At 40.9% G+C, this 17,457-nt stretch overlaps 1 protein-coding gene across 1 annotated transcript in view; it reads left to right on the top strand.

Moving 5' to 3' along the window:
• ERBB4 (erb-b2 receptor tyrosine kinase 4) overlaps positions 1–17,457 on the top strand; it is a 401,663-nt gene that overhangs the window by 187,372 nt on the left and 196,834 nt on the right. The window contains exon 4 of the mRNA XM_074145843.1: positions 1,708–1,842. Coding sequence (XP_074001944.1) covers positions 1,708–1,842 — 135 coding nt within the window. The remainder of the gene's footprint in view (positions 1–1,707; positions 1,843–17,457) is intronic.

The raw sequence follows: 17,457 nt of genomic DNA, 5'->3' as shown, positions 1-17,457 counted from the left end.
CCAAAAACCAGAAATTATGCCAGTGGCAGGTGTTCAGATGTACCCACTGAGAGTGACACTATTTGGAATCGTGTGTGTGTGTTTAAGAAGCTATGAATGTAGATTTTACAGGTTTTGATGGCTTATTAGATGTTACTTTTAATCAAAATCTGGGCCATAATGGATTAGGTAATCCTGTATAGCTGGGACAACACAGAGAAATCATCACTAGTCATTTTTTCAAGTGTTCTTCTAAGTCCCATTTTTCCCCAGAGCAGAATTGCTAACAGATGCTGTATGGTTTTTTTTCAGGGATCATAAGAATATCATACAGACAGATCATTGGTATATCTCTAATCCGGGCTCTTTTCTGTATAAGATTATTATTATTGTTTTCATTTTTAAGCTCCTTTTCAATGAAAAGCCAAGCTTTTAAACCCGAGGTTTCTAAGAAATAGTAATACTCCGAACTTATTAATATGGTGGAAGGATGTACTTACAGATGATCCTTTATTTAATATGTTCTGTTCTTGAGGGCTACCTCCTCTACATGCTGTGGCCTGTAAACCCTGAAATTTTAATAAAAATTGCAGTAATTACTTCCTTGTTGTTTGTCAACATTAACATTCCCACTAAAGCTTTTAAAGGTTTTCTGGGGAGATGAGAACTATCAGCCGACCTTAATCATTTCTACCATAGTCAAGATTTAATGTCCCTGTGGGAAGTGTGACACTCCTGGCTGTATAGCACCACTTAATGTCATTCTAAGGTGCCATTAGTAACTAACCTTCAACATTTCTTTGCCGAGGCTTGAATCTGTGACACGAAGCAGTGCAGAGGTTTTAACTGCATAGGTCCTGTTAAATTTAATGAAAGTCACGTGGATTGTCCTCTGCTTTGGAAATACGAGAGCCAGGTTAAGTAGAGAAATTGTGAATTTGAAGAAGAGTTTAGAGGGTAAAAAAGCCAAGTTATTGCTCCAGAGGAAACCTTGGTGGTACAACTAACAGCTATAAGATCATTTTCATGTTGAGATTTGACAAATCAAGTCTCAGAGACAGGGCAACAAGCCATTTTTTTTAAACAAACTGATATAAATGTGAAAATAAAAACTACCAACTTTGATCTGCTCAGAAACCATCTCCTTTTGACACAAAGCTTCCAGCAAGGCACGTCAACGGTAGTTTTGAATCATATATATTATTTGAGTATTTTGGATCATGGTATTACAGAAGCACTGTGTGGTCAGAAAACATGCTTTTTTAGACATCGTGATGACTGGACTCTTCTCATGTCCTGTGAACTCAGAAAATTCCTACCCCAGCAGAGCATGTTAGTTTATTGTATGGTTTAGGTGTTCATATGTATTAATGAAATACAGCATAGTGTGGTTGATTGCTTGTGTTTCTAAAGTCAGTTAAGTCTTGAAGGTTTTTCTACCCATAAATAACAGTACTGTTCCATACCTGATTACAACAACAGATAAACCCAGTAATCATTTAGCAACTGTGTGGCTGTCTTCATCAGGTTTCTTATGCATATAAATACATGGTTCCTGTTGACAAATACTGTAAGCTACTTGCCCTCCAGTTTTCAGACTATTAAGTGAGATTACAGTGAGAATTTTTTGCATTTAAATGTCATGCCCCCTCTCTCCAGTACACAAAGCAGCAAGAGATTTAATCAGCTGTAAGTCTTACAAGTATGTTCTCATGTTCTTTTATGCAGAAATACTGAATGGAGGCGTGTACGTTGGCCAGAACAAATTTCTTTGCTTCGCAGACACCATTCATTGGCAGGACATCGTGCGTAACCCTTGGGCCTCCAACTTCACTTTGGTTCCAACGAATGGCAGCTCAGGATGTAAGTACCGGTTTTATTCTCAGCCTTGTCATCCGCGCAGCATAAAACACCATAAATATGGCCACAAGTTTTCCCTGATCCTCTGTTATGGAGAATTGTATTTGTAAATTTTTCCTGCATTCTTCAAAGTTTGCACACTGCTTGTAGTAACATTGAGTCTAATCTTAAAAACACTTTGTCTGTAGAGAGTATTTGAGAAAATCATACATTTTCTGAAATGTCTCTCATCTGTTTTCTCTCTTCTGTGTATTCTTTTTTCTATTTATCGCTAAAGACACTGTGCTGCCACGGAAGCACAGACATTATTGTTTGCTTTGCATTTGTTCCTGCTGCTGTTCCAGGCTGGTCCTTGAGTCACTGTGGTCTGTCTATGGCATCATAATTAGCTGCTGCAGTAATTATGGTACAAGCTCATGGATATTCTAACTTTAGATGAGAAGTGAACTTCAAAGAAATAGTTATCCTGTTGTCTTGTGTGTATCTGTGAAGAAAGAGAGAGAATTTGCAGAGGATGGGATGTTCTTCACAATATAACCAATATTCCACTGGTTTTAATATATTCTGTCTGTTTTAATGATCTCGATTTCAAACTTGGAGTATCTGTGTACATTGATTAATTTGTTTGATACATTTCTCTATTTCCCTTCCCTAGAGTTATTCACTTTCAGTAGTATTTTGATGATTCTTACAGCAATAATGAACTCTAGTGAATGGTGGTGACAGTGATACAAAGTGTTTAGGTAAAGTATTCTACAATATAGTAAAGTGCATTCAAAATTAATACCATGCTATTAAACAGTACCCTCAGGATGTATCGACATGGAAATTTGGGTATAGGCTGGGAAGAAGTTAATATCTGATGTCAGAAGTGACACCGCAGCAGACATAGTGTTCTGAGCATTCTTGATAGAGGGACATTCTGCCTTGTTTACCATATCCTAAGGTGTCCCTCAAGGATGTATAAATGACTGATTGTCTCTTTAGCTTCCGCTACAGCCGCGAGACAGCTTCAGTTCTTCAGTTGTATGTTAGGAATTCAGGAAAAAAAAAAATTAGACGCTGGGACCATTTGTTGAGCCCCCATAATTTCTAAGCAGCAACTTGCATTTAACCAAGTGCTGTGTGAAATAATGGATTTTATATAAGGTCGACTTGCTTTTGTATGTCTCACCTGCTACCCTCAAAAGCAGAGCACAGCTACTTGAGAAAGAGCTTCCTCCGGGAGCCTGCCAAACTCCACTGCTCCTTCATCTTCCAGCCCTGGAGATGAGGCTCGTCTCTTCTGCCTTCTGGCTGGAAACCTGACATAGTTGTAATGCAGCCAGCTATCTTATTTGCATATTAAAAAACCTCATCGCTGGTGATGATCAGTTCTGAGCAGAACTGATAAAACCTTTGAAAGTTAGGGGATGCCTGTACCCTTTTATGAGTCATTGCTTCAACAAGAAAAAGAGTTGGTTGTTACTCTGTTCTGTTCTGTTATTGGGTTTTCTTTTAACCTTTGCCAGTTCTTCAAGACAAATGCTTCTGCAACACCAAGGTAATAATCTCCTTTAAAAAAGCAACCAACATCAATACTATGTTTTTGAGCTAACAAAAGTTTGAGTGGTGACTCCAGAGGAATGGGAACAAGATCAGTGCTGAGTACGTTTGGAATCACACCCTGAAAGTAATAAAGGCAAATATTAGCTCCCATAGCAAGATGAAAGAATGTATGTACCTAAATCCAGTTTTCTTAAAATATTTTTTCATTCCTTTTGAGTTATCTTGAAACATAGGGAACGAACAACTTGTGCTTTGCCATTTGTGCTTGATAAACCTGATAAGCAGCATTATTTCAGTGATGATTTAGAGTTATGTACCAAGGCAGCTTCATTAAGATAGCCACCCAAATTTTGCTTTATTTTGCCTTACTTGGGATGGAGCTGAGCGCAGTTGGACTGTATTTGATTTAAAAAACATAAGTCTCCCTCTCCGAGAAACTGGATTCCATCTCAATACTATTCATAAGTCCTGTGAAATTTGATTAAATTAGCTAATCCAAACGATTTCTGTCGTCACGATTTACATAGGTGAAAATCTAAACCCTGTTATACAGTAAACCAACAAATGGCTAAAATGGTTTAACAAAGGTGTTAAGGCTTTGGGAAACAAAGAATTCAGGTACAGAATCCACCATTTAAAATAGACTGAAATTAAATAGCTGTCTGTGTGTGTGCATGCACGTATTACACACACACACATAGGGTGTGGGTGTGTGTATATATATATGTACGAAGCCTTTAAATGAGATCACTCAAATGTGAACCTTATTACTACCTGTCAAGAGGTAGGAGAAAGGGAATGTGCTACACTGGTGGTTTATGAAAGAATTAAGACAAGTTTTTTGTGCTGGTGCAGAAAGGACTTGGAGAAACGAACATTGAATTATAACCCTAGAATGGAAATCAGTATAGAATATCATTAAATAAGCTAAATACTTCTCAAGCTTGGCTCACATGTCACTTTTCCTAATCTGCTAGGCGCTGTGGGTGCTTGCTGGGCCCAGCTTTGCTATTTTTCCACTGCTGCAAATGACAGTCAGTGCGTTACAAAGTCTTTGGTACTTTTCTGCATAGACTGCGACTCATGCTTTTTTAGATCCAGCATGTATATGTATTTACTGTTTATTTTACATGACTGTATTAAATTGCCTGAAGTCTCAGGTGCCTCCTATCAAATGCAAATCTTAGTGAAGTCCATTGGAACTAAGTACACGTTGCTTGGCATTACCGAGGATATCCTAAGTGCAAGAGATGCCAAGGAAAGCCCTCTGGGACTTTCCGTGTCAGAATATCTTGAAAAGAATGAGTGGGTTTTACTGCTCACCTAAAAACCTTTACAGGAGAGGGAGAAGGTCTGTCAGAGAGGCCGCATCAGTCTGGGAATGTAAACCAACCAAATCTTCTGTGTCAAGCTTAACAAAGTCCGTACTAGTTGTAATTTGGGAAAGTCTGTGTAAATATGTGATCGTGTGAGACCTGGGTAGATGCATCGGCCTACGTGCCATGTTTAGCCATGACTGGAAGGACTGGAGGGTAGCTTGTGCCTCAGGAATTGTTTTAAGCCGTTTCACTGAGTTTCCTCAGTAGTGCTCCCTGGCAGAGAATATTTTGGGTTCAAAAGATTGCAAACTGCCATGAGTGTCAGAATCAGATACTTCATCATTCCAGCAGGTCCTAAAGTCTAAACTACAGTTTGGTGGTTTGGCATTGCTAACGTTGTTTCCAACTGTCAGTAGCAGACATAAAATCTCCCCCAAGGTGTCTACACGTCCAAAAGAACAAGGGCCCACCTTCAGAGAGGAGCCCAACGCTTCCTGGGTTTTCTCCAATGCCAGAGTGGACTCCATCAGGTTGATATAAATGCCCTGTCGTACTGGGAGCACCTGTGCATCAGCGTGTGTGCTTAGGGCTCAGCCGTGCTCCTCGTTCATCTTCCCCCATGAGGGAGTCGAAGCTGCAAGCTGCTGGTTCTGCTCTCTTCCCCAGGCAGACAGAAGAGCTGATAATGGTCCCACTTCAGGGATAATTTCACTTGCAACCTTCCCTGCTGCTCCAAGGCAATCAGCAGAGGAGCAAGACAAAAGGGCGGAGTGAAATGAAGATGCTTTGAAATAAAATCAGTCCCCTGCCTCTGTGCTTGTTTCATACCTTGGATCTGCCAACTCTGGCAATCCCCTTCATTTACATCAGCGCTAGACAGAAGAGAATATGGGCAGTGAACTCTGGGAATAAAGCTTTTCTGATTCCCTTCTTTGCAGGCTTTCATTGTCACATCAGTGTTAAGAAGCCAGTTGAAAAAGCCATGGCATCTTAACCACTATGATAGAAATATTGCAGACATATGAATCCTAAGTGCTGCTTCTCCTTTTTTTCTTTTTCTTTAGCCTGAAATGCATTCTACCCATTGCTTCATGTTCTGATCAAATGCATGCAGAAAAGTTCCCGTTAGAGGCATTTGAATTACACAGCCTTACTGTTAAGATGAATACAGGCAGTGGCTGCCGGCGCAGAGCTCAGCGTGTACAGCTGAAATGTAATAAACAAATGTTGTACCAGGGACCACGCATACTTCAGCTCTCCCAGGACAGGTACCTCTGTGCCTGGCATTTTGACTCGTATGCTGAAATAATGCTAGTATTTACTGTTTGCAGAGCCTTCCCATATTGGTATCTTGTAGCTGGAGCTTTGAAAATCAATTGTAATTTGAAAGCACCCTTCTTTTTCATTTACCTGAAATCAGTGCTGTCAGCCTGGGGTTTTGACGCTGGGTACCTTGCAGTGGGAATCTCAGAAGTGCTTAACTGTCTAAGGAAAAAAATTTTCCCTTTAGGTATACATTACTGAATTTGTTTCTGCAATGCTGAAAATATGTTTTCTCTCCTTCCAAAAATAAGCCATAAATTCAAGCATTAGCCAAGCATGCTAAAGCCACTCTTTGCAAGAGCATATTCCCCTCTTACCACTTGTTCGGTTTAGTCCTTTAACTGAAGAGCTAGAGCTCTGCCCTTTGGAGCTAGAAACCTGAGGTGCAGTTCCCAGCGATGGTGCAAGAAATAAAGCAGGAAATAAGGATTAGACTTCTTGCCTAAAGTGCCTCTAGGTTGGCAGGCAGCTCTCCTCTGACCAGCTCTAGGGAAAGTCCAGTGAAAACGCATCTGCTTTGATCTGTGTCTTTGATGTTCTCCTTGGTTTTGTTGTCAGCAGGAACTGGAGTAGCCCCTCACTGTGCCAGGTGAGCTCTTTCGCAGGATTTGACACGGACTGTAGTATTAAATCGAAATTTTCAGGGGACCATTACTTGGAGATTTTGTTCCACAGAAAAGCTGGAGGGGTTTGAATTACTGGATTGAGGTCACTTGCATGGCTAATAGCATAGGTTCAAATAAATCAATTTAAAAAATAAAATAAATCATTTAAAAATACTGAAATTATATGGATGCATGTTCATGATGGAACTGTTAATTGTTTGGGTAATAAAGATTAAAAAATTACTTTCCATTTTCAAGTTTAAAAAAATTTTGCTGCTTTTCAAGAACTCATTCAAGAAGAATGCAGTACTGCATGTGGCATGTGCCCAGAGTTGTGAAAACTGAACTCTGTGAAAATTAAGCCCATTTTAAAGTATTCTCCTGAACTGAAATTTCTGCTCAGACTCTGAAGTGCAGTAAGATCCGTGGAAAAAATTTCCCTTGACTTGATTTGACTTTTCAGCCGAGCTCCTGTAAGCTGTGAAAAAAGCTGGAATTTTTGGCAAGGTATTTTTTCAAGCTGAACAACTTCAGTTACTTGGTATTTGTAACATTGTACTCCTCTGTCATTGCTTTGTATCTATGGAGATGTGAAATCACCCAAGTTCTGAGCTGTGCAGAAGTATGTCTACATTGTTACATGACGTGTAGGAAGAAAAGGCTTGGTCTTCAGCTGTGTACCTGTGATTCAATAAATCCCATGATGTATTCCAGGGAAACGCTGCTTTAAAATGTCTTCCCTCTTTTTTTACCTATTGATTCATAGATTTTCCAAGGGCAGAGGAGCCTTGAAACATCATTAGCTCTGATTTCCTGTATGCGGAGGTCCTGAGGTATCATCTTCTTGCCTGGCGTTGAGCTCAGTAACTTTCCCAACCCCAGCGTATCTTCCAAACCAGCTTTGAGTTTCAGAAGCAGCCCCAGCCCTGGCATGGCTGGAGCTCCCGCAGCCACCGGATGGGCAAGCACAGGGCTTTGGTTCTCTGTACACTCTCCTGGCACTGGTCTGAAGCTTTGCAGAAGTGCAGCCGTCCCTCAAGAAACCGCTTACTTCCCTAGTATTAAAAAATAATACTAGTTGCCTTTATTTCTAATTTGAACACCGTTTTAAATTGCAGATGTTGTTGCATCTTGCACCTTGTCCAGCTAGCTCAAAGAGCTCTCTCGCAGCCAGAATTTTCTCCTTGCAGAAATGGCGTGTACCGTATAGTCAGCTCACCTCCTGATCCTTTTTTCATAAGCTAAACAGATAGAGGGTCTCACATCTCTCACAGTGAGGAATTTCTTTCCAGCCCCAGAATAATTTTAGTTGCTCGTCAATGTAAAATATCTGTATTTTTCATTGTGCTTTTAGAAGGCGGAAACCAAAGTGTATATAGCTTTTTACTACTGATTTAACCAACATCCTGTAGAAGTAAAAATTGTATCCTTTGTGTTTCAGCTTAACATGAGGAACCTGGCATTTAGGCAGTTCTGACATCTGTGTGTTCTAGAGACCCCCTGTTTTCCAGCAAATGTAGCCTGTATGCTTTATTCCAAAATACGCAATCTTATGTTTGGCTGTATAAAAGACATTTGGTGTGAGTGACTCCATCTTAGCTGCCAGCCTGGCTCACTCTAATACTGGCTGCTCTTCGCTGTAATTTGCTGGGATTTCAGTCTTCCTATCATCTGTATGGTTTATTGCCTGGGATTTTTTAATAATTTCTAATCCTTTGGTTGGAATATTAAAAAGCATCAGTCCTGCGACGATCCCTGGGGAACCACACCCCAATTGTATTATAATTGCTCATTTACAGCTACTTTTGGAGAGCCCCCAATTAGCTGGCTCTTAATGCATTTTTCGTGTGTTTTATTAATATTGAAACATAGAGACAAATCTAATTAAATGTTTACCATTTAGCCAGTGCTTTGCATTTTAATTAAAGGAACAGAAAATGGACTAGCCAGCTGCACAGTTGCTTATGAAGTCAGCTCTGTGTTCTCCTGCTGCAGACAATCCAGGCTGTGATTGACCTTACCTGAGTGCAGGTGTGTTTGAAAGCACTAGAGCTCAGTTTGACATACTCATCTCTGTATAGTATGTATTTGGTTGATGTGAGTCGGTGCTGGTTTGGGGTTTTTTTTGCCTTTTTTTTTTTTTCTTCCTTTCTTAATTTTCCATGTTACACTGTTTTTGTGAGTTGCTTTATTAAGGTTAACCTGCTACCCTGTTGGCCCTGATAACCGAGAGTTTGCTGGGCCATATTCTACTGCAAGTTTTCCACATGCTAGCAAAAGGAGTAATACAGTTTCTAAAAAGATACTTCTTAAAAATATTGCAGAAATGGGAACAATTTGGTAGAAACTTAGTTTAGTACAAACGTATATATCAGACTAGTTTAAGGCCAAAAGCACCTTACATTTTTTAAATTGGTATAGGAGAAAATCACCCATGTGCATAAATGTACATTCCTTTCAGCATACATAGTATTTTCTTGTAGTGTGTTTCACAAAAAGCGTTAAGTTGATATTTGCATGGGATTTTGTGTAAGAGAGAAACATTGTTCTCCTTTGGGTGTTAACAATCTGTGTTTGGAGCTGGTGAATTTGTGTACAGCCCTTTGTTGCAGCTACAGAATGAGGGTTGACGGGTAGCCAGCCCATTGATTTAATGGTCAGTAGTGGCCTTGTAATTCTTCGCAGAGCGGTAACTCATTTTTTGTACCAGTAGTCACAATATTAGAAAAGGATCATTTTTACACAGTGACTTATCTGGAAATTTATACTCAGGTCAAACGATTAGGTGTTTAATTCTGAAGTAATTACGTGATAGTTTTAAAGAACAGGGGTTCCTCAGATCCTTGCAATCTCTCCCAGAAGTCCCAACCTTCCACCAGTTCTCAGTTACGCTGTGGCTAAATTATATAAAATGCTACACACGTGCATACCAGCGTTTCTAACTGGACCATCCAAAACAGACTTTTGTGCAGGACCGGTCCTGCTACCATTGGGAAACCACACTGGTGAAGTGGGGAGCCTTACGGCAGAGCGGGATGGAGGATAGAGTCCTTTCCCACAGTAAAAATGCCATCAGGTAGTAAAAAATCAGGAGAGCTGGACGCAGTGTAGATACAAGTACATGGAAAGATTTCTAAAGACCAGTGGATGCTCCTGTAACGGGAGACAATTATGTGTAAATAGTGAATACGTGTAAATCAAACCCCCAGCCCTCAGGACCAAGACACAGGTGAGCTAACTGCCTTTTGTCCAGTTACTCCTCCAAGATATTTTATGCTTTTGCAAAGCACGAAGATTTTGCTCTAGAGAAGGCCTGAGAAACAGCAGTGTATTTATGTATGCTGGCAAAAAGAAAAGAGGGAAGTGACTAATTCGTGCTTAAAGCCAACTTTCAGAATAGCTAGTGTATCATTTCTGGTGTACATCTAAATTGGAAACTACCTACAGAGAAAATGGCATTCCAGAAAGTGTGCACTGAAGACATTTGTTATTGCAGAGTTTGTTAAATTATAACCTTTCATTGAGGTTATTACTTGAAGTTCAATTAACATTTTAAATGTGTATTTGGAGACCAGCAAACGGGGCCTCTGCAGACAGGAGGTCTCAGTACAGAATACGTTCCCTGCCACCGGTGTCACTGTGGCAAAGCCAGGAGGAGACGCTGTTCTTTTCCATAAAAAGCCACAAATAACCGAACAGTTTCGTGAAAGCTCCTTCTGTGTGGAACACACCTCAAGGGCTTGCAGCATTGCATTTTAGCAGCAGTTTCAAGGATATCGCAGTTGGAAAGAAAATGTGTATCGGAGCTGAATATAGACACCAAGAAAGTCCCACAACTGTCTTTTGTTCAGCATACGTGGAGGTTGCTTTTCCTACTGTTAAGGAATCTCTAGTCAGGACAGAATTTACTTACTTACCTGGAATTGAAAAACTTATATAGTCAGAGAAGAAACTAATTTTAAGAAATATATTTTTTCTGAAACATATGTAACTATATGGAGGAATACCTGAAGTCCAGTGATACAATGAACTTGTTTTGCATTACTGTGGCAAGCTGAACTGCTTGAAGTTGCCACTAATGTTTTTCCTCAACCCAGAACAGTGTGTTTTGAAGAAAGGGAATCAGTTTAGTTTCCTAATAAATATCTTCGGCAGCGTTTTCCGAAGGGATTTGTCAGATGGCAAATGCCCTTGAAACAGATTTGAAAGGTAGGCTGACATGGCATTTGATGGGAATACGATGCCTCTAACAGTTGAGTTCACTGAATAAAAAGTGAGTAACAAACAGAAGTATAAAGTATACCTAGACAGTACGAATAAATAATGCCGTGAAGGACAGAACTCCTTAGGCTGCCAGAGCATAATCCAGAGGTTTATTCCCAGCAAGGGAACTGCTACAAAGCTGGGGATTTTTAGGAGTCACGGACACAGAAAGGAGAGCACCAAGAAAGCCAGCATTAACAGTTTCTGAAGAACCTCTGACATGGGCATGTCTTTGTGATGAAAAATATATTTTTCAAAAAGATAAATAAAAAATACTCAACCCCAAACCCAACCCTGTCTCTGCCAGAGTGCTGACCTTGTTTTCCTGAGCATCTCCCTCCCTTTATATAGCAATTACAGGGGGAAAGTCACCCACCAAGTGGCACAGGTTAGTGAAATGTTATAAAGTGGCATTAGTTCGGTAGCTACAGAATTTAAGCAGTGCTCCACATAGTTGCGTGTGGCAACTGTTGCTAAATGCTTATCTTTTAATGGCAGCCTGTGTGTGTATAATGTATTACTGTATACCACCTGTTTATAAGCAGATTGGCGTTTAAGCAGTATATTGCACAAGGGAGAGACTTTCAGTTTAAATGAAAGCATCCCTTTCCATTATAAGCAGCTTGCTTTATCACAAACACCGGTGTTTCTTGAAAGTGGAAAACAAACTCCAAATACTCCGAATATTTAAAATAGTCTAATTGAATGGTAATTGGCAGATTTGTAGTGAGTGGGTGGGTGGGTGGAATTGGTCTTTCATAGCAAGCTCCAGCTGCTCTAGTGAGCTGCCTTTGAAGAGCTGCTTTGGGAAAGAGGAAGAAAAGAAAGACTATAAAATCAGCCGCTTAATTGCATCTACTGGTTCTTGAAGCTGCTATGTGCCTCCCACCCCTTTGAAGTTGCCTGTTGTTAGATCTGCAAGATGTACAACCCAGCCATCAGCTCAGAGTGGGCTTGGTTGGTGCTGCTGCGCAGGGCACAAGGGTAGGTGTATCGCTCGGTGGCAGTGGGTGGGTGAAACGTTGGGACAAGCCAGCTGGCGTCGTGATGGCCTTCTCCAAACAGACTGTTCTGTTGCTTGCATAAAACACAAAAACACTCCATGCCTTTATTGCTATCGTATCTGTATTTTTTTTAAGGATTTTGTTACATATGGCAGAAATTATCAGAACTGTCACTAAAGTACCTGTCCTGCTTTTGTGGACAGCCTGGCTAAAGAGCTCTGGCTGCTGCTCTGCTCAAACCCAGGGCTGTTTCGGGGCCTTCTCTCTGATCCCTTCACACCTCCTGCAAGGAAGAGGGTGACAGTGCTGTGGCTTCAAATGAAGCTGAGTGACTAGAAGGGAAGTTTCTGTCTGCTAAGCAATGGACAAGGTGTAGGAAGTAGCAAAGCAAAAAAGAAGAGTGTATTTTATGCCCCTGCGGTCCCTCATACTTTCTGTCCCTGTGTGTAGGATCTCCACATTCGTATCTCCTTGGGCTAGGATTCAAAGGAGCTTTCACATCTCAAAATCTTCTTTCTGGTCCTGTTGTAGAAACTTGTAATCTACTTACAAAACCTCATTAAAGCCATCATCAGGGAAATGTTCTGGTGCAGGGAAATGTTGGGAATATTTGCAGAGTAAGACACTCAATCCAGGGTTTTCCAGTGGTTTTATACAAATTGGTACATATGAAAACAACTTCATACCAAATTCATCACATTACGCCTGTGTGATAAGTCACAGAATGTCCACAGCATCACGTCTGTGCAGATCTCTGATAGCTGAAGATTATCCAGGAAATAGCAGTCTTAAAATTGTTTGTATGATTATTTTAATTGAATATTTGTGTATAGCAAACACTGAATCTAAATATCAGAGTATATGCCCAAGCATTGTTTTCCAACAGAGGAAGGGCTTCTGGTGTCCAAATATTGTTTTGTAATAATCAGTTTTGTTTAGAATAGCCAGGGATACATTTTGAATAAGCAATTACACTTGAATAAGCATATTATGATCCTTGTCCAAAGTTTTTCTAAAAAGGGACTCCAAATTTCATGGGAATGGGGAGTTCCTTTCTAGTATTTCCATGTAATTGAGTCAAAAGTTGGTTAAAACATTAGCACACTTAACTGCACCCAGCCAGATTCTAGGAATATTACATGGCATCAAGAAAAAGTAAAATGAAGTTTAAAAGCCACTTCAATTTTGACTTCTCATTGCCTTTCTTTGAGGTTATTACTTCGTTTAAAAAATGAAAACTGCATGCCCCTCTGTTCGAACTTTATTACTGCTTTGGCAGCATTACAGGAACATTATTACAGGACATTATTTTGACTTATGTGGTATTGACTGACTTGATCTGTTTGAGGCATGGAGGAGTTGGTATTAAACAAGCACAAGAACATCCCCAGCTTTGACGCTTACTTTTCAGTGTGCCTTTGAGTTTGGTGTGCAACTCCTTTGAAAATCGCCTCTAACAGTGCTGAGATTTCTCCCTGAGAGCTAAGGGGCAGTATCCTAGGGCAAGGAAGGGTGTGGATGTCACGGCGTTAGGCATCACAATGGCTGCTTCTTAGATATGAAATTCATGTACTTCAGGACACCCCCATGCAGAGGAGGGAGCCCATTAAAATAGTACCTGCCAGGAGCAAACCAGGGGAAAATGCTGAAATGAATAAAAGGGCATAGAAGATGTTAGGTTTTTCATCTGCTGGGAATCTGCAGTGCCTACGTACCTGCTGCCTTCCCCTCACACACCTGTCTCCTGCTCACGCTCAAATTTCCTCAATAAAAAGGACTTTTCTCCCCTTTTAGGAAATATATTAGCAGCTTAGGAGTTGCCCAGGATGTGGGGAGCAGAGTTCAGTTACCTAACTTGCCTGAAGGCGTTCAAATCTGTACCTTCTATCTCTTACCTCCCAGCAGAAACTGCCCCAGGTTGGTCTGAGTTGGGGTCTCTTCTACTTCTTCTGCTTAAATTCTGAGTATTAAGTAATCATCAGGTAAGATACAGAAATAGGGGCATGGACTGATACTTAGATGTATCCCTTCTCCAGTGGTCATAACCACTGAGCTGAGGCAAGAAGCCAAGAGCGGTTGCGTGCTGTGTCCAGCTCTCTTCCTTCAGGGCCAGTGAGCTCACTGTGTTGTTGGGAGAGCATCATGAGGAGGGATGGCTGCCAGCTCTGTGCTCTCCCCTTCCAGAGAACAGCATGTAGACTGTTTCTTGGGTTGCTGTCCTGGGAGGTGAGAGTCTTCACCACAGGAAGCAAAGGAGAAAGTGGTATGTGTAACCCCGCATCCTAGGTGAGTGTTAACATCTACGGATGGTAGAGCATTGCCTTCTCCTTTCACAAAAAGCAGAGGCAAAACAAGAGCAACCCCTGTATTTTGATGGGGTTTGGGGTTGTTGGTCTGTGTGCTTTGAGGATGATCCCATATGAGGGAGGATGTTTCACTTCTACCCCAGTGTAAGCCCCTGTTAGACAGAGACCAGGCTGCTCTGCTGTTCAGGAACAGAAGTCCTGCTGCAAGTGTGCAAGGATGGGCAGTTATCTATGGCTTACTGGAGGTGAATATATTTTTTTAACAATAATGATTACAAGAAAAGATTCCTGAGGGCTTGTTGTTCTTCATGAGCCTGCCAAGCAGCAGGTATGACTTGACCTATCCTTTTGGCCTTCCAGCTGTGTCTCCCCATTTGCTCAGGATCCCTGCGTGTGTGTTCAGAAAGGCATTTGATGCTGATTGGAACTAATTCACAACCACAGTGGGGGGAATTCACTTACATTGCTCTGTGCTAACAGCTATACACAGTGATAATTAATAGCTCCTAATTGCTTAATCCGTGTAAAGTTTTAGACTATGTCATATGTGAAGGTTTTTATTTTGTGTGGATGACTAAACCCCCAATTAATGCATCGAGTCATACAGCCTCACCAGTGCTGTCTGTTCCAGGCGGAGAAAAATAACCAGTGTCTTCATTACCCCACTCAGGTCCCTTTCTGTAGTCGTTACTGTGGCTTGAAAACATTTTTCTGTAGCAGCTGAAGTAATGTTACAGTGAGCCTTCCTATCAGGTCAGAGCTGTCAGCGATAGATATGAATCCACCAGCCTGAGCCCATTCGGTGCTGCTGACATGCTCTTCTTGACTTTCCATTTATTCCTTTACCTCTGGTGGCCAATCTCTCTTAAAATCAAAACTGTGTGCCACCAGCATATCTAGCAAAACTCTGTAGTTTTGCAGTTCTCAACAGATCCGCAGTCCCTGTGCACACGTGAAGGTTGTCTTCATCACACATTACTCAAGAAAATGCATCCCCCTTTGGTATTCAGTTTTTGTTTTCTTCAGTGCTGGTTCAATTTTATCTCCATTTCCTCTCTCCCCTCTCCTGCGCACTGTCCCCGTATCTCTCCCTGTGCCTGTCTTTCAGGGCATATCTCTTGGATTGTTTTAATTTCCCAGACCTATTTCCCATGCCAGTTTCTTTTCAGCTGCCTGTTCCCGAGTCCCTCTCCATTTGTGTGCGTGTCTCTTCTTATCTACTGAGGAAGATGAGGGGAAGATAGAGGTGTTGAATGGCAGAGTTGGAAGTCCCTATTGGAAGCGATCTTTAGAGGGAGTTTGTTTTCACCATTACTGAACCCCAGTGGACTCCCTACACTGGATGTGCACACATCTGGCAGTTAGGGGCTGGGTGCTAGAAAACTTTGATTATGGATGATGATAGCATCCAGAAAAGGCGCTGTGATTTTTCACAGTGTAAGTATTCATCATTGATGGACACGATGCAAGTTTTCACTGTAAAGGGATCCCGTTAATATTTGTGCAGGGTACCTCTACTGGGCATGGAGAATTTGGGGTAGAAGATACAGATACGAGGCAGAAAGGTCAGTTGAAGTGCTGCCATTTACCACAATAAAAGTAACAATATCAGTGCAGTTACAGATTGTTAAAGAAAAGCCTGAGTTTTATGGGACTAATCCCGTGTCGGAAAACTACTTGGTGATGCATTCTGAAGTGAACTAGTCTGAGATCAGTGAAAGCAACATAGTTTGGGAGCAGTAAAGGAATTGACCCTTGGATTATTGTATCCCATAACACTTCTACAGAGAGGAAGAGAAAATGAGCACTAGGTATTTCTATGACGTTCTTCTTTTACAGAAAGTTTTACTTTCTCTTGCAACATGTGTCTCTCCTGCCACGAAGAAAGGAAATCCTGAAAAGTGTGAGTCTCTGTTAGGTAATTAACTTTCGAATCAATAGAAGAGATCTGAAGGCTAGCACAGGGCTGGTAGCAAATGCAAAATGATTTTTACTTAACAAAGAAGTATGAATGAATGAATGAATGTGTGACAATAGGAATAGTCAGACAAGGACACGGAAAGCATTACAGCTTGATAAAGGCAGAACAATCCATCACAACAATAGTATCTTTAATTCTTGTTAATGCTGTGCTGCAGTGTTTGAATTATATTTTGATTTTGTTATCTCTTCATATATAAATCTAAGGAGTTTCAGCTGCCTAGAAAAACAACGCGCAAGCGTATTTAAACCTTCTGTCCATTCGAGGCAATGGAAAGAAGAGACTGGGACTCTTGCTGCAGAGTGTACCTGGAATTTCTTGGACCTTAGGGCTAGTTATGTGTAGAAACATCTATATGGCATCTCTAGCATTTTTGCACAAGTGAATTTTTTAGGTGAAGGATGAGTTTATAAGTAGCTTACAGAAGCTAATAAATGATTTATAGATGTTTTGCTAGTTAATCAATTATTTCAGACTGTTAGATAAGTAAAGAGGCTGCTTACAACCGTGGCTTGTAACCATCGAAGCCACTTTATTTTGGCTGTGTTTATTCACACTTCAGTATCAGTGTGTTGCAGATACGCTAACCTTTATTAATGATTTATTAACCTGGTAGAAACCATCTGTAAATGCAAGCTTTGTGCAAAGTGAGACTATTTCCTCTCTTATTCCTGCTTTCCTTCTCCTACTGAGAGAGGTCTGCTTGAGGCAGCTGGCATAGCTGATGGGGAAGATGTCTTCTCTGTACTATGCTGAGCTTAGAGCTAAGAGGAGGACTTCATTTTTCTTGTCTTGTCAGTAACTTAATCCTTTGTGGTTTTACTGTTCCTGAAATAATAAAGTCAGCCTGGAGCCAAAGGAAAGCCCTTCTCAATTCTCAGGAAAGCACAAGGATGAAGTAACCTTGGTCTTTCCCAAGCTACTGAGCAAACATTTTCTGCTGGTGACTTTTTCTGGCTGGGAGAGCAGAAGCATCTCCCTCGATAAAACTATATCCTGGAAGTTACAGCAATGATACTCTGTGCCAGAGTCCATAATGAGGATCTGTTGCAGTAGTATTGGTGAAGGGAAGACGAGCCCAGGAGACGAGTCATTGGTATTCTATGTGGAATTTGCCAAAGCAAAAGTAATTCTCATGTTCCAGTGGGAATCTGCCCTTTCTAAAATTAGATTTCATAACAAACCCTGTAAAAATTATGTAAGTCTCCTTTTAACTCCTTCTCTGCAATCTAATGAATAAAATGTCATCATGTATGCAAAACAATGCTA

Source organism: Numenius arquata, chromosome 3 (assembly GCF_964106895.1).
Source record: "Numenius arquata chromosome 3, bNumArq3.hap1.1, whole genome shotgun sequence".
Classification (NCBI taxonomy): domain Eukaryota; kingdom Metazoa; phylum Chordata; class Aves; order Charadriiformes; family Scolopacidae; genus Numenius; species Numenius arquata.
This window is presented reverse-complemented; position numbering and strand designations above follow the sequence as displayed.